Below are 22,019 nucleotides of genomic sequence, written 5' to 3' on the forward strand. Positions count from 1 at the left end.
GGTAACTAGAGAGGTCATCTCAATTTCAATTTCAATTTCGCCTCTAGAGAGCGTTAAAAAATATCTTAGTCGCTTTTCTCTAACTTTAATTCATTTTTTATTATTAAATTTAACCTGGATCATAATCAGATTAAACAATCAAGGTCTATAGTTTTGTTTTGAAAAAATAGCCAATGAAATAAAGGCTTTCCTGATGTCCCGCCCACAACATTGCCTGATTGGTGGAACACCTGGTGGAAGGTCCCAGTGTGTTTGTTCAGCAGTAGAGGGCGCTGTGTGACGTATCATCATTTTCCCTCCACTGTTTGAGCGGAGGCAGCAGCGGTGCATCATGGGATACAAAATGTCTCCTCGTAAGGCCGGCTAATGCTAATTTCGGAAAGAAATTTGTAAGAAAATACATTAAATTCTCTTCGACGGAGGCTGTGCTGATATTTATACATCGAACATATTGACGTCATTCTTATTGCGTCATGGTAAGTCATAAAGTCTTTTTTCTTGCTATTGTTTGCTAATTAATAGCTAATAGGTTAGTTTAGCATTAGCTTCGTAAACGTAGGAGCACGGGAGAAAAACAGTTTCCAGACATGTTATCTTGAGTAATTTCCATAACCAAACATCTTTTTAAAAAGTTATATTTATTAAGCTGTTTTAAACGTCACTTGTATGTTTTATCGTTTAAAGCTAGTAGCTAGCATCTCCTCCCCAGAACGCAGAACTGATGGAAATGTGGGGGGGGGAAACATTCTTCTGTCACATCCAGGAGGAAGTCTTGTATGAATTAATTTGTTTTGATTATTTCTGTGTTCATAGTCAACCAAAGCGGAGTCCAGAGTGTCCACTTCCAGCTCCCGCACTGACGAGAGGAGGCGATCGAGCAGCAGAGGTCCGGCCGTTTTCAAATCGATCAAAGCAGCTCTCATTGTTTATGTTTTTGTTGGTTTGTTTTTCTGTCTGTTAGCAGGATTAGCTCCAAAGCAAAACGCTAGATGTTTTGGTGATTTGGTTTATCAGGATTATCAGGATGTCGTTTTGCAGGATGTGCACATTTATAGCACTTTTGTTGTAAAACCTTATGGATTTTGTTTGTGTCAGTTAAGCATAGCAGAAACATAATGGATTTCAGTGGAAGGGTGAGGAATGTGTAAAGAAAGAAACCATAATTGTCTTGTGTGGATCCAGAAAATGTCTCTGTGCATGTTTAATGTTATGTCAGAGTGAAATTGATCACCAATGTGAGCAGAGCTACCACAAAAAAAACAAGCTAAGTTAAAGCCCACAACTTTGGCTGCGTTTTTCTTGTGAAGTGAAGGGAGAAAAGCTAGCACAGGTTACAATACAGTGACATCAGCGCAGAATATCGTAATAATAGTTCATCATAGTCGTTAGTTGGATTTATCGAAACAGGAACACTTGGTTATTTCTGAAAGCTTCATCTTGTTTTTATGCAGGACGAGAAAAAAGAAAGCGGAAACGTAGCCGTAGTCGATCTTCCTCATCCTCTTCCAGTTCATCATCATCTTCATCCTCGTCCTCTTCTTCGTCGGGTTCATCGCGTTCATCCAGCAGCAGTGCATGCAGCTCTAGCAGTAGTGGTAAGTGTACTTATTTCAGATACTTTTTATATATTTTTTTGTTTTGTTTAAGCTCATCCTGTGTTGTTTCTGCGGTTTTAGACTCCCGCAGTAAATCCAGAAAACAGTCCAAAAAAAGGAAAAAGGAGAAACAACACAAAAAGGTATTTAATCTTGTGTTTTTCTCTGTAATTTACAGAAGTATTTTAATAGTCACCTAAAAACTTTCAACTTGTATTTTTCAGAAAGGGAAGAAAGAGAAACGACAAAAACGTAAAAAGAACAAGAAAGCGAAAGGAGAAGAAAACTCAGGACCAGTAAAAATCTCCAAGGTAACCTGACTTTAGAATCTCATCAGGCTGAAATTAATGTTCTCGTCTGTGTAATCACGGGCGGTTTCTTTAAATTTTGACAAGTCAACTTTTAATTTTTCTCTTTTTTTACTTAGTCTGCTTGAACATTTTCTTTCAGTACTTGAAGGACCGTAAAAAAGGCAAGTACAGCATGATATCAGGGAAGAAGATCAAGATGAAAGTAAAGAAGTCAAAGACGGACAAACAGGTAATCACCTTTTTTTGAAGGAAGTAGCTGACAGGTGTGTGTTTATAGTTGTAATGGTTCGTGGGGACCTCGCCTCACACCTGCTTATTCTGTAACAGCGGGATAAAAATCGAGCAGAACTTCTAGAGTTCCTGAACTCTACCCTGTGATGTCGCCGTGGGCGTCGGCGGTGGTGCTCGGACACGACAGCCGGACTCGGGAAACAACGACCTGAATTTTCAGGAAAAGGAATAATTATTTCCTGAAAACGACTGAACAGACGCACGGGGGGAGCACCGGGTCGGGCGGAGCGACGGCGCTTTGGACCACTTGCGGTATTTTCATCTTTGACCCGCCCAGGTGGCGGATCCTTCAGCTGCGTCTGTTTCGAGTTGACATCGAGCCGCGTTCTTCATCACTTCCTCACTGACAAACTTGAAACTGAAATCCGCCCCCTTCACTCCCTTCCAAATTACCCAGAATCCAACTGAATTACTGTCTGTTCATCTGGAGGTCATGTGGACATGCGTCATGTTGTTCCCCCCAGAGGTTCGGATCACATCACCCTTACAGATTCATGTCAAACCACTTGAGTGACATCACTCAGAGTCGTTGATCAAACTTAATGCATCTCATTCTGGAGAAGCAAATCCTTTTGGTTAGCTTGTATTTTTTGTTTACTTTTTAAGTGTATAGTAAGTTTTTAAAAAATATGTGAAACCTGCGTAAATGTCGCTGACGCCCTGAAAATCATTTCAGCATTAGTAATCCTTGAAATCTAAATATAAAATACACCTCTCCACCCCCTTCAATTCGGTTTGCAGCTTTTGTGTGAGTGCAGGAGTAAACCTGTTGTGTTCTGTTGGATTTCTGCTGCGTGACAAATGTTAAAGAAATGAGAATAAACTGCTGGAAAGGTGTGGAAATGTTCCCCTCTAGCCATCTTTCTTTAAGAGCAGGAAAGAAAACATCTGTCAGTGTGCTGACCTTGGCTGAGCGCTGAGTGGAGCGTGAACACTGACAGATCGTTTTTATTAGACTGAAATGAATTTATTTCAATAGACCTAATTCAGGTATTCTCTCTGTAAGGCTTCATTCACCCTGTGACTGTTTTGTCTTGTGTAACATAAAAACAACACAACCGTCTCCAAGGAGTCAAGACAGCCTGTAAACACTCGAGTATTCCCAACAGGTGGCAGCAAACAGTCCTCAGCGCTTCAGCGTGTCTACAGATCATCGCTGTATGAAGCAATGATCTCACGCGAGGTCAAAACAAGATCAAATGCTGATTGGTTTCATACTGAGTTGTTAATTTCGGGGGGAGGATCCCTCCTCTTCCTCCTCCCCGCAGCAGAAGCTCCTCATCTTCCCTCTGAAATGTCCCATGTTCCTCAAACGCCCCACGTCAGACCACCTTACTGCTGTTGGCTCCTTTGTATCTGAAGTCGGGCATGCTCCACACTCTCTGGGACCTGTCCTCGCCCCCCCTCCCCCCTTTCTCCACGTCCTCGGACACGGTCTTGAGGTCGCTAAGCCCCGCCCCTTCCTCGGCCGAGGCGGAGGTCAGGCCCACGGTGCTGCCGAATGGGTTGATCTTGATGCGGGACCTGAAGTTCATGAGGGAGACGCTCATGGCGCGCTTGTTGTTCCACTGGCGGGCGAGACGCTGGGCCTCCTGCTCCTCCTTCAGTGTCTCTAGCGCCTCCTGCAGGACGGAGCGGAACAGGCCCGACACCTCCTGCACCTCCGGCTCGTTGGCCTGCATCGCCTCCCGGAACCTGAGAGGGAGACACCAATGAGAGGTTTGGACACTTTACTTTCTTTATTGAAACTCTGGTGCCTACGTTACCCACAATGCAATTCGTACACTGTCTTAAAAACACAATCGGAATCACAATGTTAATGATACCCAAGGAGGTTAATGTTTTTTGTTCCAGCTAAAGCACAATCAGAATAAGAAAGAATTTAGAATAAAGAACAAAGAGCAAAGGGATTAGAGAATAAGAGAATAAAATAATATAAATAAATGAAATAAATATGTGTGTTTATATTATTTTATTCATTCTCTACTTAAGGACACTAAAATCCATGTAACTAAGTATGTGTGTGTGCGTTGTAGATATGTTTTAGACATTCAAACCTGTATACAGTATTTCATAATGATTAGTCACTTCTATATGTATATTTCCCTGTACGTACTTCTTGTATATAATGTTTATACTAGAGAATATCTTCTTATTTCATGTAAGTCTATTACTCTTAAATCGATTCAATCCCCAATTTATATTCTTCTTAGTTTTTATCTTCAACTTGTTCTTGAATGCTGCTGCAACATGTGACTTTCCCAGTTTGGGATCTGATTAGGATTTGAGCAAGAAATTATGATCTAATAATTATTTCTAATAAATAAACTGGGCCTCTATATCTGGACAGGAATTAACATTTAGTCTAATCCCGTTAGAAAATTTATGGGAGGTTAAAAAAAAGTCCATTTTCTAAATCTGTGGGGTCAAACTAAGAGATGAAGATCTCACAGAAGTCTCATCTTGACTAAAGAGGATTTTTAAAACATCCTTGAAACCCAATTATTCTGATTTCTCTGACAGCACGTAACAAAAGATCCGTTTAAAATGTTCCAGCTTCGAGATAATTACGGCTTTCTGAGCTTTCATTCAACATTCAACTTTTTAAAATTGGTTAGTGACTAATTTCCGCAGCGGGAAAAAGAAAAAGAAAAAGCAGAAAGCGTTAAGTATACTTCACTGCCCATCGGACAAATGGAAACTCCCCAGATGAGGCCAATTTAAATCCCTCCAACAGGTTGCGTTCAAGACTTTTATCACCTGCTCAAATCAACACCAACCCGACTTTAACGAGACACGGGGGGGGGGGCTGGTGTTGATCACCCCACCCCCACCCCTTCCCGTGGGGCTCCTTACTTGAGGATGACCATCCCGCAGCAGGACGGCGGCACCTTGGAGCAGAGGTCCTCCAGGCCGAGCCTCTCCCCGGTGCTGATGCCGTGGGTCGAGCGGGGGGGGCTGGCCAGCCAGCTGTAGTCCACCCCGGTGGTGACGCGCCGGTACTCGTTCTCCCGCTCCCGCTGCAGCCGCCCGGCTTCCTTCATCTGCCAGCCGAGCTCCAGCATCAGCGTGTCGGTCACCACGTCGGCCGGGTCCCGCCGGGGGCTCCGGTGGTACGGCTCGGTCCAGGTGAACCAGGAGGCCATGATCCGGACTCCTGCAGCAGATTTCATCAAATTTATGACCAAAAGCAATTTTAAAGGTCATAGGTCAGATAACTGATGTGATGATTAATTGTTTTTCGTCTGTTCGGCTCTAAAATGTTGGGTTCTGCCTCCAAACTAAAGCTTTACGCAACACCGACGCACCGCGTTTTGTTCCCTGGAGGTCAGATCCTCATCAGGAGGCGACAGAACGAGATTAGACGCAGCCCTAAACCTTCAAGATGGAGTCGGAGCGCATCCGGAACCGGTCGGTCCGACAACCAGCATTAATTTTAATGTGGTTGGAAAACATACAAAGAGGGAAATATTCAGTTTCATCTGTAAAAATATGAGCAAACAAAGACGAAGAATCGAAGGTGTTTTGTTTGGTTTATTAATAACATTCAATTCACTGTCAAGCCAGGCAATAAAAAAGTACCAAACGATAACATTTAATAATTAATAAAGCATCAGATTCCAGTCGGATTGTAAATAAACCCCAGCTGATTCATTCCATGTCCGCTTCTCTCATTGTTCCAGCTTTAAATCACAAATGTGGGTCAGAAAAACAACATTTGGAGTCGCTGGCGTTAATTTATGCCCAAACAAGGACAATAAAATACTTTCTCTTAAATTCTAACTTTCTTTATACTAAATCCCCCCCGCTGTTTTTGCGTAAAAACCGCAGATCCTTTGCGTTCCAACCGCCGTGACGCAAAACAACAACAACAACCTGTCGCGCTCACCCGGTCCGACCTGCGATGCGCAAACCGAGTGCGATCGGTTGAAGAAATGAAACCTTTTCTTACCTTTTTCTAATTCTTTTTTATTTTATTTTAAAGTTTTTTCTTTTATTCTGGAGGAGAGAAAAAAAAATCACCTGAAAGAATTAAAGTCCGCTCCGAGAATGACGCAGAGGAGAGTTGACCGCTGGATGAACAGGAGGAATGGATTCTCTCTCTCCTTCCAGTTCCTCGGTGTTATCTCCACCTCCCTCCACCCCCCCCCCCTCCCTGGAGCCTCCCCGGCCTGCCCTTACTTGTTGGGGGCTCCTTCTCCGACGGGAGCCATTGGATCACGATTGGCCGTTGCCATGGCTGCGCGCGTCTAAGCCTATTTGTCCACAATAAGCTGGATGGGAGCTGGAGAGCGATGAAGAGGAAGATAAAAAGGACGCGCCTGATGGAAGGAGAGGGGGATAAATCATGGGGGGGTGGGTGGTGGGGGGTCAGCCGGTGCGAATGAACTTCGCCTAGATTACACTCACCGGACCGGACGCGCGTGACTCACACGTGGGCTGGAGACCCGGTAATTGTGAGAGGAAACGCTGATGACGCGCAGCCGTGGAGTGGGTGGAAACCAAGGTTGTGTGTGTGTGTGTGTGTGTGTGTGTGTGTGTGTGTGTGTCACAGTGTTGCTTCTAGAGCCGCAGTAACCTTAAACCCCCCCGTGCCATCTCCACCCTCCTCCTCCTCCTCCTCCTCCTCCTCCTCCTACAGGAACTTTAAACAGAGAGCCAGTGGGGTGATCCATCCAGAGTGTTTAAATAAAGTTATTCAAATGATGTTGGAACGCGCCCCCGCAACGGTCAGCGTCCCAAAGCAAGTCCGTTAAACCCTTTATGATTGAATCGGTTGGATTTTGTTGCGTTCACGTACCGCCTGATGAGTCCAAGTGTGTGTGTGTGTGTGTGTGTGTGTTTGTGGGGGGGGGGGGGTGTCTGCAGGTGACAGACGGACAGGTAAACCCTCCGAACAGATGACTGCTAATCCTTTAAAGAGATTCTCTAACCTCACCAGGAACTGATGCTGCTGGTGTGTGTGTGTTTGTGTGTGTGTGTGTGTGTGTGATTGTGAAGGGGGGGGGCAACTTTAAACAGCGTTTTCTGAAGGAATACAAGTATACTCATCTTACAAACATAATTGGTTCCTTAAGGTTGTTCCTGAGATAAATTGTTCGTAAATCGTTATTTATTAAATTTCAATCTCTAATCTCCATCTGAAATAAATACTAAATAAATATTTATTCAAAAAATACTAAAGCACCATTCCCTAAGACTGACTAGAAACAACTACAGGACATTAAACCAAACCCTTGTAAATTCAGTGTATTGGGATATGCAAATACAAACACATCTGCTCGATCAAATCCTAAATATCTGCAGAATTTTTTTAATTTTCTTTTCTTTTACCTTTGAAATATTTCCATTATGGCGTCATTACTCATGTTCACCACTAGAGGTCAGCCTTTCACTACTTCTGCTGCTGAGAGGCTCCAGCTGGTTTTTCTGGCTGAGATAATCCCCCATGGATCAGTCTCTTAAAATCCTTGGGGGGGTAGAAAGGTTGTTGTTTTGAGAACTTGCCTCCACACCCCATGAACAAATATTAATCTGTGTAAATAAACAAATTCCTCAGGCTACCGGGCTAAGCTACCATAACAACAATGGACATGGGGGGTACGGGGGAATAACTGAAAGAGGAGTGAGCTGTTAACCATTTGCAGTGACGAGTTGAGAGAAATGAGTTGCGGTTCACGACATGTTGAAACAACAAAATCATGTCTTGGGGGGAAAAAAAAAAAAAGTCATCTGATTGAGAACTTAGTTTGGTTGTCTGACTGGTTCCCGTCTGCACCCCTCATCACACTGAGCAACAGTCATATGATGCTCATGTTGGCATGATGCTAAATCACTCAACGCTTCTGACGCGTCTTCCTGTTACTAGATGTTTTTGTGTACAAGCTATTTAGATATTAATGCAGTAAAAAGGTGTAAAGGTTTTATAGCTTATTGGATTTTTCAAAAAGTAGCAGATTAGAATTTTTAGCTACTGAGAATAAATTTCTGATAGGGATAAAATGTTCAAATAGATAAAATAGGACAATTTCTTGTGACCCTGAACAACCCCCAACTGGAATGTGAGCCGACGGATTTTGAACAAAGAGTATAAAATAATGTTACGTGAGTCACGCCTGTAAACTCCTGCAGCATTTTGAGTTCCATCTCATGCATGAAAGGGTTTTGATTCAACATGTTCATTCCGTGTTGTAAATCACTAATCTGATGCACCAAATCAACGGCTGATCCGAATTCAGGCAGACCCAGTGTGAACGGACCAGAAACCCGAAACGCCAGGAATCAGATTCCAGGTGATGTCAAAATAAAAGCACGTCTGTGATGAATGTGGCGTCACTGGGAGCTCACTCTGCCGTGCATTGTGGCAAACAGGGGACTAGTTGTCACGGCGATGTTGTCTGTGCTTGTGGTGTTTGTGGGGGTTTTTTTTTGTTTCCATGGTTACAAAATGAATTTGGTCTCATTCTGTCAGTCAGATTTGTCTCTGAGCAGGGTTTGTGGTTAAAAAGCAGAAGCGATTCAGAATTCTTTAAATACAAATGTTTTTTTTTATTCAACTGTCAGATATGTTTCATGTTTTTAGAATTTTAAGCATTTTTTTCCTCATTTTGAAATTTATACTTTTTCTCCGATGTGCAAATGAAGTCTTAACTATAACTTTAAAGTCTTAATTTTGAGTTAGTCTCACATTTTTTTGAGAATTTAATTATTTTATGACACATTTGCTGTCATGTATTAATTAAATATACTGTATGTACATCATTTTTTCCCTTCTTTGTTCATTGTTTTATATTTTCTTACTTTTAATTCTTGTATTCCTCTTCCTTTTCTGCACAAACTCAACACACATTCCATCATTTAAGGCGTTCCAACATGTGATCGGAGGACCTTTGACCTCCAGGCTTTCCTTCTAACGTTGGTCGTCCAGCCTGCCTCCTTATCTCCCTCCGTTTACAGCCCCTAACAACCCCCTCACCCCACCCCACCTCACCCCTCCCTGCCCCTTCTCCCCCCTCAGGGGGGTCTTATGTAATGACTTCATGAAGTAACACACATGATCTTTAGCTTCTGCGTGGAACTGAAACCTCACCATGACTCTCTTTTTTGGCCATGGAGGAGGAAGTTTAGAGGGGGGAGGGGGGGTCACATGAGTGCAGTGAAAACTGATTTGCTGACGCGGCCCTTTTTTGTTTTTTTCTTTTGTCCGTCTTCCCCAGAACGGGTTCTGGTGGACTGAGAGGATCTGCACTGCCTCTGACAAGCCCGAGCTAACGGGTTAGCGCCTCAGAGGCTGCAGGACGCCTCGTTCTGACTGGACTTGAAACGTGACATGACATATGTTGAGTCGGCACATTTTTATCACTGTGTGTGTGTGATAGGAAGCCAATTAGCTTAGCATTAAAAGTGGAAGCTGACAGGAAACGGCCGTCCTGGCTCTGTCAGAACGTCGCCCATCACTTCCTTCCTGTTTTGTGTAAAATAAAGCAGATTGAATGTGGGGCTTCTGATAATAAAGAAATCTTCAACTTTAAGGCAAATCCAATGAAACATAGACATGTTTTTGCTTCTTGTCCCAGAGATCAGCTGATCCAGTTAGGTGATGAAGTTGGTGGCCGCGCCCTGAGGCCCGTTGCTCCATATTGCGACGCCAGACGGCCGCGAACGCGACGGACGAATACATTCCACTTTGCAAACTGAAATTCACTTTCTGTACAGAACCTCGTTTCTCCAGCTCAACGGCGACCGAGAGAGAAGGCCTATGACGAAGCAAATGTTCTGTCTGAGTCAGTGTTTGCTCTACAGTTTGGTCATATCGCCAGTTTGTCCTTTCAGAGCTGAGATAACGCGACGACCTTGTGACCTCTCGGTTTGAACGCTGTCTGTTTTTTTTCTTTTGCAAAAGAAGGAATGACAGAAAAAAAAGCTTTTGCTCCTGTTTTCTCTTTTGTTTAGCTCCATTCATCGCAAAGTTTCGCCGTTTTTAAGGAACGGCAGCAAGATCATGGATCATTCGCAAAAACTTGTCGCGCCGCTTCGATTGACCCACGGGGGGCACCGCAAATACAAAAAAATTACATCTCAAATTCCTGGAAAGGAATTTCACAAAATTTCTATGTTTTTCAGCCAGTTTTGACCAGTTTCCTTGTGTGTGTGTGTGTGTGTGTGTGTGTGTGTGTGTGTGTGTGTGTGTGTGTGTGTGTGTGTGTGAACTGTATCTGGGTAAAACTGCTGGAGGTGAATGAGGTCATCTGGTGCAGTAAACGTGTTTGATTAGTCAGCAACGAGGCGTCAGTGACTCCACTAACGTTATGAAAGCATCGTTCAGGTCTGGTTACCTGTGTGTGTGTGTGTGTGTGTCACATGTGGGGTGTCGACACACGCTCATATCACCTTTAAGTTCATTTAATATTTATCCACTAAGGATCCTTTTAAATATTTGATGAGACATTTCAAAAGGCAGAATAATTTGGCGCCATGGGATGAATCAGGGAAAAGTCCTCACGCTTCGAAATGAACAATTTTTAAAAAAATATTCTAACATTTATGGATTCCCCAGGTGCGCTGAGAGGAGCTGTAATTGTTATCGAGGGGTGAGAGAGTTTGTTTTGTGTTCATCTTCTTTTTCTTCTTCCTGTTTTCCCAGGAGTCATCGCTTTTCTTTTTATCAGTGGTGACTTCATTACGGTTGTTCGAACCGGACCAAAGTCTGAGAGTCGGATTGAGTCAAACATTAACCTTGAAGTTATTCTCCTGGACACCTGGATTCCCAGACGGAAGAAAAAGAAGGTTTGTTTGGTTTCATCCATTCTCCGTCAGTGGTTTATCTCACTGCTAAGGGTGAAGTTTATTCTTTTGTCTTTAATTTGCTTCATTTTGTCTCAAACTGAATAAAATTGGAAAAAGAATTTTTTTTTTCTTGATTTCAATCATCATGCTACGCTAAGCTAATGTGCTTCTAGCCGTATCTTCTAAAACACATTGATGTTCTGGTCTAAAGCTCAACAGAAAATTTAAAAAAAACACACAAAACTTTTTTCATTCACTTTTTATACTTTTAATGGTTGGTATTTTAATATTTTCTGGTAAATTTTGGCACATCACATCAAACTACATCGATTTAGCCCAATTTATTACAATAATCATTAATCTTACTTAATTTAAGATTTTAACATGCAGCGGTATTCTTTACATTTGAGTAATATTCCAAATTTTAATTACTGACGGGTCATAATTTTAATTATCAGGGCAAACCCGATGATGATGATGATCATGATCATCACCGAGGAGGTACCTAACATTCCAGGCCTCCTAATCCCTCTGAGGTCTTCTGCGGTCAGATTAAGGTTCTAGAGGAGTGTGGGAGAGGACAGGCCTGCAGCAGAGCTCAGGGAGATTAAGGAACCCTTCCTTTGTTTCCACTCAGCGTGCTAACGTGCTAATGTGCTAACGACTTCCACCTGACTCAGATGATCGTTGGTGTGTGTTTGCTCTACATCCTGGCATTGAGATGAAGCAGATTCAGAGCGTTAACTGAGTTTCGTGCATCTGTTTGAGACAAAAATAGACCAGTCGCAACTGGAAATCATTTTCCAGGAAAAGATTCCGTTTGCTTTAATGTCGATTAGCGTTAGCGCGCTATTCTACGCTTTGCAGCAAATCACATGTGATTGTTGTGTAATCGCCCCTAATTACCATCGACTGCTGTTTTTAGCATTTTATTGTTGTAATTAGATTATAAAAGAATCCATTGGCAAAAATCAGGATTTTATAACCTGACCCTTGACATTAAAGCCTGACTTTGATGTTTTGGGGAAAGACTCAAGCCTGATTTCTTTCCAGGAATCACCTGAGATGATTGAGGCTACCTTGACTCTACACTCGGGTACCAATCAGCTTAGCTTAGTTTAACTTAAAGCCTGGCTCTGTTCACACCAAACCCAAAACATTTCCTAAAGATCACTTTCTAAGTATTTGAAGCTAAGCTAACTGGAGGGAGGGATTCCTGTTTTGTCCTCTGATGAGCGACGAGTTTTGGTTGACAAATGATGACAAAGGTGAATCCATTTAGCAGCTGAGTGACCTTCCACCTTTTAGTCCCCCCCCCCCCCCCCCCAACCCCACAGTAAATTCAGCCTCATGTGCTGTATGATAATCCCAGGGCCAAAGCAGGACACAGATGGCCTGGAACAATCTCTCTCTCTGTCTCTGTCTCTCAACAGGACTGAGTTGTGAAGAGTTAGAAAAGCTTTTGTTTTAAAATGACGATCCTTTTTATGGTGGACATTTAGACGTCCATCGTCTCCTGACTGATTCTGACGAATCAAAGCGGTACAGACGCTAAAAAAACAATCTGAAAATGTTGCTAGGGCTTTCAGCCGAGGCCCTGGATCGCTGTCTCACCATGACGACCTTTCAGCCTTTAGATGTTCCGTAATCTGATTCGTTAGCTTCAAAATAAAACGTATAAGTGAGCTGCTAATTCTGCATCAAATTAGCGCCATAAACGCATTTTTTCTTTGTTTTTAGCTCCGTGAAACATGGATCGGAACATGCAAGCCCGTCGCTGCCGTTTTGCATACGATGAGGCTGCAGAAAAGGTGCAAAGAACACCTGACTTGAACAAAAACGCACAAAAGGAGCGCCGCTCTGTGCACCCACCTCTTTGTCCGGAGGAACAAGGGGGAGCGAGGAGGGAGTGGGTCGGCGGCGCTGAGGAATGCTGGGTAGAGCCCTGCGCTCGTTGCCTTTGGAATGCCCCGGGGGGCCTCTTGCATAACCCCCCAGCTGCTCCATCAGCCACTTGTTCACATCCAGCAGCCGCCGCCGCTGGGAGTCGACCACACAACCACCATCCTCTGCTTCACGCCGGGACGGAAACTGTAATTACGGATTTAGGTAATTGCAGCGTGACCTCCACAAGCTAACGTTGTTGGATTTACTTCCAACCGTTATGACTGCTTACACAGCCGGAGGTTTCCCAGTCGGAACTAAACCTTTGGGCCACAAATATCCTTTTGAAGCATCCGTTGGAATAAACCGACATGTAGACGGATTTGCAAGCGATTACTTTTGAGTCAGACGGCCTGAAGCGTTCGTCTCAAACACAAACAGTCAGCGCTTTTTCTCTCACACGTCCTTTTCTCACTCGTTCCCATCAGTTCACGTTTATCCAACAAGGCGGCGCCACACCTTCCTTGTTAACCCGTTGGATGTCTCTAGACATTCCATTCTGTCTGTATTTCAGGTTCTCGTTTTATTTGCTATTAAAAAGCCTCCAAAATCACCAATTCTGTCCGACGCAATTCCCCTAAAGTCCCAGCAGAGTCATCCACCACCACCACCACCAGCGTCTGAACTTTAAGTACTTTAGATTCTACTTTAACTTATTTATGTTTATTACTCTAGCGCAGCAATATTGATTTTTTTGTCCCCAGAAATGCTTTAAATAAGTTTGAACATTGAAATAAATGTATGAAGTGACAAATTTAAATGATTATATTGTTCCTTTTAGCTTTTTCTTTCCTTGAGCGGCTTGTTGAGAAATTAAATTTAAAACTTTGCATAATTTTTGTAATATCTGAGAAGATACCTGAATGAGTCAAAGCACAAATTCAGGTTCATCAACTTTACCAAACAGCCATGTTTTTATTCCTTTCACAATGACACATTGAACAGGTACTATAGATATATATCAAAAAATTCCACATGTCATATCTAAAATTAAAACAAAACACGTGTTTCCAATTTTGCAAAGACTCAAGTCTTAAAATACGGAATAAAAAGTGACCAAAAAGGTACAAATGAAGGAACGCATCAAAATACATTTCCCCAGCACATAGTTTCTATATTGCATACACATTTATGTGGGAGTGGAAATCTGTAACACGTCGAGTGGATCGTCTCCAAAAAAACGATGAGTGTGTGAGAGTTCAGAAAGTTTTCAAAAGGCCACCGTATGGACTTCGATACAGCAAAAAAAAAAAAAAAAAAACGCCCTGCGTCCAATCGTGTGTTCCCTCTGTGGTCATGAGTGATATGGATACCAGTGGGGACTGGTAAGCAGCAACTAGAGCTCCAACCGGAGCTCCTGAGAGTCCACAACCGGGGTCTGGGGTTCGCGGCAAGTCCTGGAAACACAAAGAACCTCGGCGTCGGGCAATGAAGTGAAAGGTATTCTGGGTAATTCACTCAAAGAGTTTTTAACGATTCAGTGCTCGCAATCACCGGGGACAGTCGGGTTCCCGCCGGCGTTTCCACTACAGCAGTTTGTTTAAAACAAAAAAAAAAGGCGAAGTGAGAGAGACGTCGATCCGACGCCAGAAGAAAAAAAAACAGAATCGTTAGAAAACGTCACATTCTGATAATAAACTACAGCATAGGTGGTCAAAAAAAACCCTCTTCTATCATCAGCGTAGAATCTACAGAAAGAAATAGATCTTTTCTAATAACTTAAATACTTAAATTAGTACAGCACACAATATTCTTTCATTAAGGGGGGGGTCAGAAGGTAAGAAAATAAATTTACTTAAATCCTACACAAAAAAAAAACAAAACGACAAGAGGCTGACTCTTTGCCAACAGGTCCGTAGGCCCTCCAACTCGCATTATTTAAGTCCTTTCGGAATAACGGTGTGTGTGTGTGGGGGGGGGGCCTTCCGTCCTGCAGGGGGAGAAGCTTTGGCACGGAGACACCATGGGGACGAGATGACGCATCACAACACGGTGCTAACAGGGGGACACTCATGCAGGCCTCGCCACCCACCCCCCCCACCCAGGAGGAGAAGGTGAGGTCAGTGAACCCCCCAGCATGCATCGCTGCCGCGCCGGTCTCACAGGGAAGACTCGACTTCTCTGGCGACGGCGACCCGAGCGCCGTCCTCCGCCGTCTCGCTGATGACCTCCAGCACCGAGGTGGTGGCCGCCTTGTACTCGCAGGACGCCTTCCTGTCCGCGCCGCCGGCGGCGTTCTGCTTGTCGGCGGAGCCGCAGCACAGCTTGGGGGCGCACTGCGTCTGGCAGGAGAGCTCGCAGAGCGAGTCCCGCGACTCCGAGGCGAAGGTGACGAACTCGGGCTGGATGGTGGTGGCGTGGATTCCCTCGTCGTGGAAGAAGTCCTTGATGCGTTTGGCCACCTCCATGTAGGACGTGGGGTCGTGGCACTTGATGTGCGCCGTGGCGATGATGCGGCTGCCCGCCAGCTGCCAGATGTGCAGGTCGTGGATGGCCAGCACGCCGTCCAGCAGCAGCAGCTGCTCGTTCAGACGCCGCATGTTGATCTGCTTGGGGACGGTCTGCAGCAGGATGAGCGCCGACTCCTTCAGCAGCGGGTAGGTGGTGTACAGCAGGATGCCCACCATGATGACGCACAGGGTGGGGTCCAGGTAGAGCACCCAGCAGTTTCCGGCCTGCGACGCCGAGGGGTCGTGCGTCACGCTGACCAGCGTGTCGTTGACGTGCCGGTGGTCGGTGGCGTGGCTGTCGACGCACGCGTTGACGCACGTCTCGTCGTTCTGTTTGTCGCAGGGCTCCCACACGAAGTAGAAGATCAGGGCGTTGACCACCACGATGACGGAGCCCAGCGCGTCGCCCAGCACGTGCAGGAAGACGCCGCGCATGTTGAGCTGCGACGCCGAGTCGCCGTTGTCCATCTCGTCGTACGACGACGACGACGCGCCGCCGTTCATCTGCAGCTCCGCGTCTTTGCGGCTGATCTCTGCAAGAAGAAACGGGGAAGTTGGAAGGTTAGCAGGTTCACACTCAGTTTCGGGTGGATTTCGACACCGGGGGGTGTGGAGGCTGGCAACGAACGGAACGAACAGCCGGGGCCGAGCCTGTGGCGCCGTCGGTTGACCCGTCAGAACCGCTGCAGTCGGTCGGAGGGAAATGGAGTCCGGGGATTCGTCTCGTTGGCGTTCCTGTAATAATGTGGCTTTCATTGCTCTGAAGCGCCTGAAGCTACAAACTAGACTGTAAGATCATATGATGACACCCCCCCCACACACACACACACACACACGACTACATAAATGTTGAACTGACGCTGAGAATATTCTGTACTTGAAGCTACAGTATGGAGCCATGGGAGGGAGGGGAGGACGCTGGGGGGGGTCATTCATCAGCAGCTAATGGTCTGGCGGGGGCTGTCGACTCCTTGGTTACACTGATGTACGACTCGGGAACAGCAGGGGGATGGGGAGGGGGGGTTGGGGGTACCTCCTCCATTTATGGAAATCGCCAATGCCTGACAGCACAGGAGACACATCGTGTGTGTGTGTGTGTGTGTGTGTGTGTGTGTGTGTGTGTGTGTGGAGGGGCTCCCTGCTGGGGCCCATCATTAGTCTCCTGTTATATAAATATGATCTTTAGAGGGAATGAGGACCCCATGTTTACATCCTAGGTCACCCACTGGGGGGGGGGGGTTAAATCGGATCTGATCACAATCAGAACGTGTGAACCGTTCCGTGAACTCACCATTCTTGGCTCTGACGTCACCGGGACTGTTGTGATTTCCAACCAGATTGTTGGTCTCCTCTCCTGAACACTCGTTCCCGTTCTTCTGGGACTTGCCCGCTTTCACCTTCTTGTTCTTCCCCCCGTGTGAGTGACCTCCGTGGGAGTGACCGTGACCACCACCGGCGTGACCGTGGAACATGCAGAGTCCGAGCAGGTTGACCAACAGCCCCGCCACGCCGACCACGGCCACCATCATCGGTCTCTCGATCTCGTGGGGCTCGGTGAAGCGCTCGATCGCCTCCAGGACGATGGTGAAGCACAGGGCCGTCAGGAAGACTGCGTTCACCAGAGCCCCCATCACCTCCGCCCGGATCCACCCGAACGTGTTCTTCTTGGTGGACTGGGTCTTCTCGGCGAACCGCACCGCCACCAGAGCCACCACCAGCGCGATGACGTCCGACAGCATGTGGAAGGAGTCCGACAGCATCGACAGGGACGAGGTCATCCTGCTCACCACCACCTCCACGATGAAGAAGGCGAAAGTCAGTGACAGCATGCACAGCAGCCGGGCTCGGTTCGGTTCGCAAGCCATCGGTCCTCTCCGGCGGGTTAGGGGTTAATGAGTGAACCGGTTCAGGTGATCGCCTCACGAGCTCAGTGAGATAACAGCTAGCGCCAAGCTAACGATTTATGTAAGCTAGCTGCTCCACTCTTAACAATACGATCGATGCTAACAACCGTCGTTACATCGTTATTTTATCCGATGACGGCAGCATCGTTCGCTGAAAGTACGGACACGACTTCAAGTATTATTCATCCAGGATTCGGTTTAAATAAAAGTTCCGATCCCCGGAACCGATGTCCGCCCACTCCAGAGACGTGTGCCGACGATCCTCAGTTTGCAGACGGTTGAAACTTTGCACCCGAGCCGGTAAACTTTCCACACGGAACAAGGGCGCAGTAAGAACCCGCCCTCCAATGATTTCTATTGGTGGAAAGGCTGAAACGCGAACGTGATTGGTCGATCTCTAACTCTCGTTAGTGGGCGGTGCTAAGAAGCCGGACAACGGCGGTTGCTACACACGCCGAAGCAAACGGTGTTCTCGCGATACTATCCTTGAGCGACTGAGCCCCGAGAACACTAGGTTATTTATTTATTTTAAATCCCACAAATTCATCAAGATTATACGTAAAGCGAGAATTACTTGCTTTTTTCACATTATCTATCTTTTTTAATCGATTTACTTGTTAGTTAATTCCCGAAGATTATTCATGAAATGAAACAACAATAGGTGTCTTAGTTACTCTTTGCCTACTATCGCGTTATTTTGAAATTAATTATATCAATCATGGCTATAATTAAAATACATCTGTAAATAATTAAAGCCTATCTGTTATCAATTCAATTCAATCAACTGAAACCCGTAAGCCTATTATCGTACGAAACCATCCAACACGCATCCCTATAATTTATACTCCCGGACTCTTGATAATCAAAAGCTATTGATTTCCAGGTGTGAAAGCTCTTGAATATGAACGCCTCTGATCAATACGTCCATCAGTGCAGCAGCTTATCATACAGAAGTACGATAAGGGGCGCCAGGGCGGCGCAGTGAGTAGCGTTGTCGTCGGACGACAAAGCGCGTCAGTTTGCATGGTTAACTGGCCATTCCAAGTTGTCCGTCCGGATTGGCCAATACAGACTCGTCGCACCCGGAGGTTGCCCTGCCCGGAGGTCACGCCCCATGCCAGCTGGGATAGGCTCCAGCTCCCCGTGACCCATGCAAGCGGATGAAGCGGTCAGGAGAATGAATGAGTACCTGATGACCCCTTGTGGGAGATCTGTCTCAATGAAAATCAACTGCATTCTTTATTATGGTCAAAATATTCAATTTCTGTGGTGTGATCACCAAACTAGATTCCATATGCCCATGTTTGCATATGAATATGCTATATTTTTCAATATATTTGATTTGCATATAAAAATAAAATCAAATATTCATGTGTTATTTTTCGTGCTTTTAAAGTTCTCTGCTCTTAAACTTCAGGAGCTTCTTTCTCACACAGATTTTATATCCGCCCTTTATAGTGTACTTCCACAAACAGTGAAGAAAACGGACTTAAAAATATTTAGCAAAAAATACGATATAAAAATAAATTTATCAAAAATCTACTAAAAATACGATATTACAGAGGTCGCAATAGACAGGTCCACTCTTGCAACTTGCGTGATTCCAGGTCACAATAACTTTAAATAATATGAATGATAATATGAATGATAATATTATCATAGTGACTATTGTTATCGTTAGGCTTTCTGTGTGTTTGTGATTGATAATCAAATTGATTTCCAGCCAGAAGGTTGTAAATCAATTTGTTTTGTCAACTTTTATTGTTTGTTTTGTTGAATGATAAGAATGACTATGATAAAATGGGAGGGAGGAAAAGGAGATTAATGCCGAATGTTTTGGACTCTAATGCAGAATATTGGAGTGTAACGCTGCTTGAAAAAACTACATTAGTATTTACTTATATATTAAACCACGTGACTGATTCAGGAAGCGTTTAATTGTTTCTAATACTGTGTTTTACTGTGTTCATTTGTTTTGTAGGTGGAAACTAGATTGTAGTTCATTTTATCGACCTCTTGACGGCGCCATAGAGTTAATGATACATTTTTTAAATTTATATTTATTTATTTTTTTAAACAAAAACATCGCCAGGGACAAAAATGGTAATAAAAATGAAAAAATGAAATACAAAACACAAAATATTCCCGGACAGTTGAAGTCTTGCAGTCATCTGTTTCGTCATGTAAACATGTTTTTCTCTGGCTCCACTAAATTAATGATTCCTAATGAGGTTTGATTTCACCATCACTATCAGCAGAGTTATGTTACGGCTGCAGCTCTGGATGTATTTTTTTTAATAATTAAATAGCCAGGTAATATACAAAAACATCACATAGTGTAAATTAATTTGTAAGTACTACAAATATTTAGTGTTTTCAATTCATTTTTGTTCTGTGAAGCTCTAATTAACTTTATATAACCCAGTGTATCTTTATGAAAGTGTCTGAACACAGGTTTTTGCATATCCTATTTACATTTATCATTGTACAATTTTTCCAAACCAATTAAAAGGTTTAAAATAAAAAACAAATCATTTTCTTGTTTATTTTTTAAAAATTTGGGGACATTTTTTGTAAAGATGATTTGATGCAAATCACAAATTATTTTGGTTTCACGTTGCCTAAGCAAAAGTTGAAAAGAGTGTGTCACTAATTTCCCTTCGGGGATTAATCGAGTATATAAAATTAAAAAAATTAATAAACAAATAAAATAAGAAAGCTTTGGATTGAAGCTGAGAAGGCTGTGTGGGAGCTGAAGCTTGAATCTCAACTGCCCCCGAACTGACGGAGAAATCTCTGCAGCTCTGGCCGTATGTCTACGCGTCCTCCGGCCTGGTGTGCTCGGTTGCTCGGCTGTGATTGGTGCATTGCACTCCTCGCTCATTTCTGCTCCGATAATGGGCGCGGTGACCTGGACTCCTGGCCACGCCCTCTGTCGAAGGCTCCTTCGGTGATTGGTGCGTTGCTGGACTCCTGGCCACGCACTCCTTGCTGAGGTCGGTTCAGATGATTGGTGGTCACCCGGACTCCTGGCCACGCCTCCTCTGCTGTCGCCACACAACACCGCAGTTGCGGTTTCAAGTCCCGCTCTGTGCGGAGTTTGCATGTTCTCCCTGTGTCTGGGTGGGTTCTCTCTGGCTTTCTCCCACCTCCAGAAACAGGTTAATTGGCTGGTCCCTAATTGCCCGTAGGAGTGAGTGTGTGTGTGTGTGTGTGTGTGTGTGTGTGCGTGCGTGGTTTTAAAATGTGCACTGCGGGAAAAAAAAGTAAGAAATGTTTTATTTTGTCGGTTAGTTGGTCTAAAAATTTTTTTCTTTGACTGGTTGGTTAGTCTAAAAAAATGCTTGTTTTGGTGGGTCAGTTGGTCTCAGAAAAAAAAATTTTAAATAAAAAAAAAAGAAAAATGTTTTTAAAATAAAGTTATTTTTTAAAATATTTTTTTGGTGGATTGGTGGGTCTGAAGAGAATTTTTTAAAAAGAGTTTTTTGAATATTATTTCATTTTTTGTAAAAAAAAAACAAAAAAAACTTTTTTTTAAGAAAATTTTAAAGAATTTTTTTTTTGGTAGGTCAGTTGGTCTGAGATTTTTTTTTAAATTTCCTAAGAAATTGTTTTTAATTAAAAAAAGAAAAAAAAGAAAAATGTTTTTAAAATAAAATGATTTTCTTTTAAAATGTTTCTTGTGGTTGGTTGGTCTGAAAACAATTTTTTAAAAAATTTTAATTTTATTTTTTTAAATGTTTTTTTTGCTTGGTTGGTTTTCTAAAAAATATTTTTCAGTTTTTTTGAAAAAATTTTTAAAATTGTTTTATTTTTATTTTTTAAACTGACCAAAAAACATTGTAAAAATTTTTTTTTTAAATTTTTGAAAAATGTTTTTGTGTTCGGTCAGTTTGTCTAAAAATTATTTTCTTTCCGACTGGATGGTAAGTCTAGAATTATTTTTTTTAAATAAAATTCTTTTTTATTAAATGTTTCTTGTGGTCAGTTGATTGTCTAAAATAAACTTTTTAACCATTTAAAAAAATTTTATTTAATCTTTTATAAAAAAAACTATATATTATTTAATATTTAAATATTTAAACAATGTTTTTGCGTTGGTTGATCATTCTAAGAAAACTTCATTTCTAATTGAAAAAAAAAAGTTTTACAATATTTTCTAAAAACTAAAGAAATTTTTTTTTTAATTTTTAAATTTTTAAAAAGAAAAAGAAAAATGTTATTAAAATAATTTTAAAAAATGTGTACCATGGTTGGTTGGTTGGTCTACAAACAATTTTGTTTCTAAATTTTTTAAATAATTTTTAAAATTATAAACCGAAACCCCCAACCCTAAACCCTAACCCTAACCCCCAACCGTAACCCCAACCCCTAAATTTAACCTCTAACCCTTACCCGAATCTTAACCCTAACCCTACCATAACCCTAACCCTTACCCTAAACCCTGACCGTAATCCTAAACCCTACGCTAACCCCTAACCCTAATCGGAACCTAACACCCAAACCTAACCCTATGATAACCCGAACCCTAACCTCTAACCCTAACCCGACCCTAACCCTAGTCCCTAATCCTAACCCTATTTCTAACCCTGACACAAACCTCTGACCTCTAACCGTAACCCTAATCCCTAACGCTGACCCTAACCCTAACCTCTAACCCTAACCCTAACCCCTAACCCCAATCCTAACCCTAACCTAAACCCCCAACCCTAACCCTAACCTAAACCCCCAACCCTA

General features: G+C 43.4%; 3 protein-coding genes across 5 annotated transcripts; 1 reads left to right on the top strand and 2 right to left on the bottom strand.

Annotated features, from left to right (window-relative positions):
- Positions 1 to 315: 315 nt before the first annotated feature.
- si:ch211-22i13.2 (uncharacterized protein LOC553945 homolog) lies at positions 316 to 2,368 on the top strand. The gene is made up of 7 exons (XM_068342656.1): positions 316 to 476; positions 814 to 886; positions 1,452 to 1,595; positions 1,677 to 1,738; positions 1,820 to 1,906; positions 2,046 to 2,135; positions 2,234 to 2,368. Exons 1-7 carry the CDS (start codon positions 474 to 476, stop codon positions 2,282 to 2,284), a joined length of 510 nt encoding a protein of 169 aa, XP_068198757.1. The 5' UTR covers positions 316 to 473; the 3' UTR covers positions 2,285 to 2,368.
- Positions 2,369 to 3,518: 1,150 nt separating this feature from the next.
- rd3 (retinal degeneration 3, GUCY2D regulator) lies at positions 3,519 to 6,298 on the bottom strand. Of its 2 annotated transcripts, none has more exons than XM_068342654.1 (3): positions 6,221 to 6,298; positions 5,054 to 5,354; positions 3,519 to 3,892 (listed from the first exon to the last, which is right to left on the bottom strand). In XM_068342654.1, the coding sequence occupies exons 2-3, from the start codon at positions 5,341 to 5,343 to the stop codon at positions 3,520 to 3,522; spliced, it is 663 nt and encodes a 220-aa protein (XP_068198755.1). In that variant the 5' UTR covers positions 5,344 to 5,354; positions 6,221 to 6,298; the 3' UTR covers position 3,519. The 2 variants fall into 2 exon arrangements, with proteins under 2 accessions (XP_068198755.1, XP_068198756.1); XM_068342655.1 differs by having other exon boundaries at positions 6,150 to 6,263.
- A 7,520-nt stretch (positions 6,299 to 13,818) lies between these two features.
- slc30a1a (solute carrier family 30 member 1a) lies at positions 13,819 to 18,577 on the bottom strand. Of its 2 annotated transcripts, none has more exons than XM_068342123.1 (2): positions 16,680 to 18,577; positions 13,819 to 15,954 (listed from the first exon to the last, which is right to left on the bottom strand). In XM_068342123.1, exons 1-2 carry the CDS (start codon positions 17,241 to 17,243, stop codon positions 15,028 to 15,030), a joined length of 1,491 nt encoding a protein of 496 aa, XP_068198224.1. In that variant the 5' UTR covers positions 17,244 to 18,577; the 3' UTR covers positions 13,819 to 15,027. The 2 variants fall into 2 exon arrangements, with proteins under 2 accessions (XP_068198224.1, XP_068198223.1); XM_068342122.1 differs by having other exon boundaries at positions 13,819 to 15,911; positions 16,670 to 18,577.
- Positions 18,578 to 22,019: the final 3,442 nt, after the last annotated feature.

The sequence above is a fragment of the Antennarius striatus genome, chromosome 19 (genome assembly GCF_040054535.1).
Source record: "Antennarius striatus isolate MH-2024 chromosome 19, ASM4005453v1, whole genome shotgun sequence".
Taxonomy (NCBI): Eukaryota; Metazoa; Chordata; class Actinopteri; order Lophiiformes; family Antennariidae; genus Antennarius; species Antennarius striatus.

Coding starts and splice junctions, on each gene's coding strand:
- si:ch211-22i13.2 (XM_068342656.1), top strand. Junction 887..1,451: donor GAGGCGATCGAGCAGCAGAG/GTCCGGCCGTTT, acceptor GTTTTTATGCAG/GACGAGAAAAAAGAAAGCGG. Junction 1,596..1,676: donor ATGCAGCTCTAGCAGTAGTG/GTAAGTGTACTT, acceptor CTGCGGTTTTAG/ACTCCCGCAGTAAATCCAGA.
- rd3 (XM_068342654.1), bottom strand. CDS start 5,343: ATGGCCTCCTGGTTCACCTGGACCGAGCCGTACCACCGGAGCCCCCGG. Junction 3,893..5,053: donor TGCGGGATGGTCATCCTCAA/GTAAGGAGCCCC, acceptor TCTCCCTCTCAG/GTTCCGGGAGGCGATGCAGG.
- slc30a1a (XM_068342123.1), bottom strand. CDS start 17,243: ATGGCTTGCGAACCGAACCGAGCCCGGCTGCTGTGCATGCTGTCACTG. Junction 15,955..16,679: donor ACAGTCCCGGTGACGTCAGA/GCCAAGAATGGT, acceptor CCCGAAACTGAG/TGTGAACCTGCTAACCTTCC.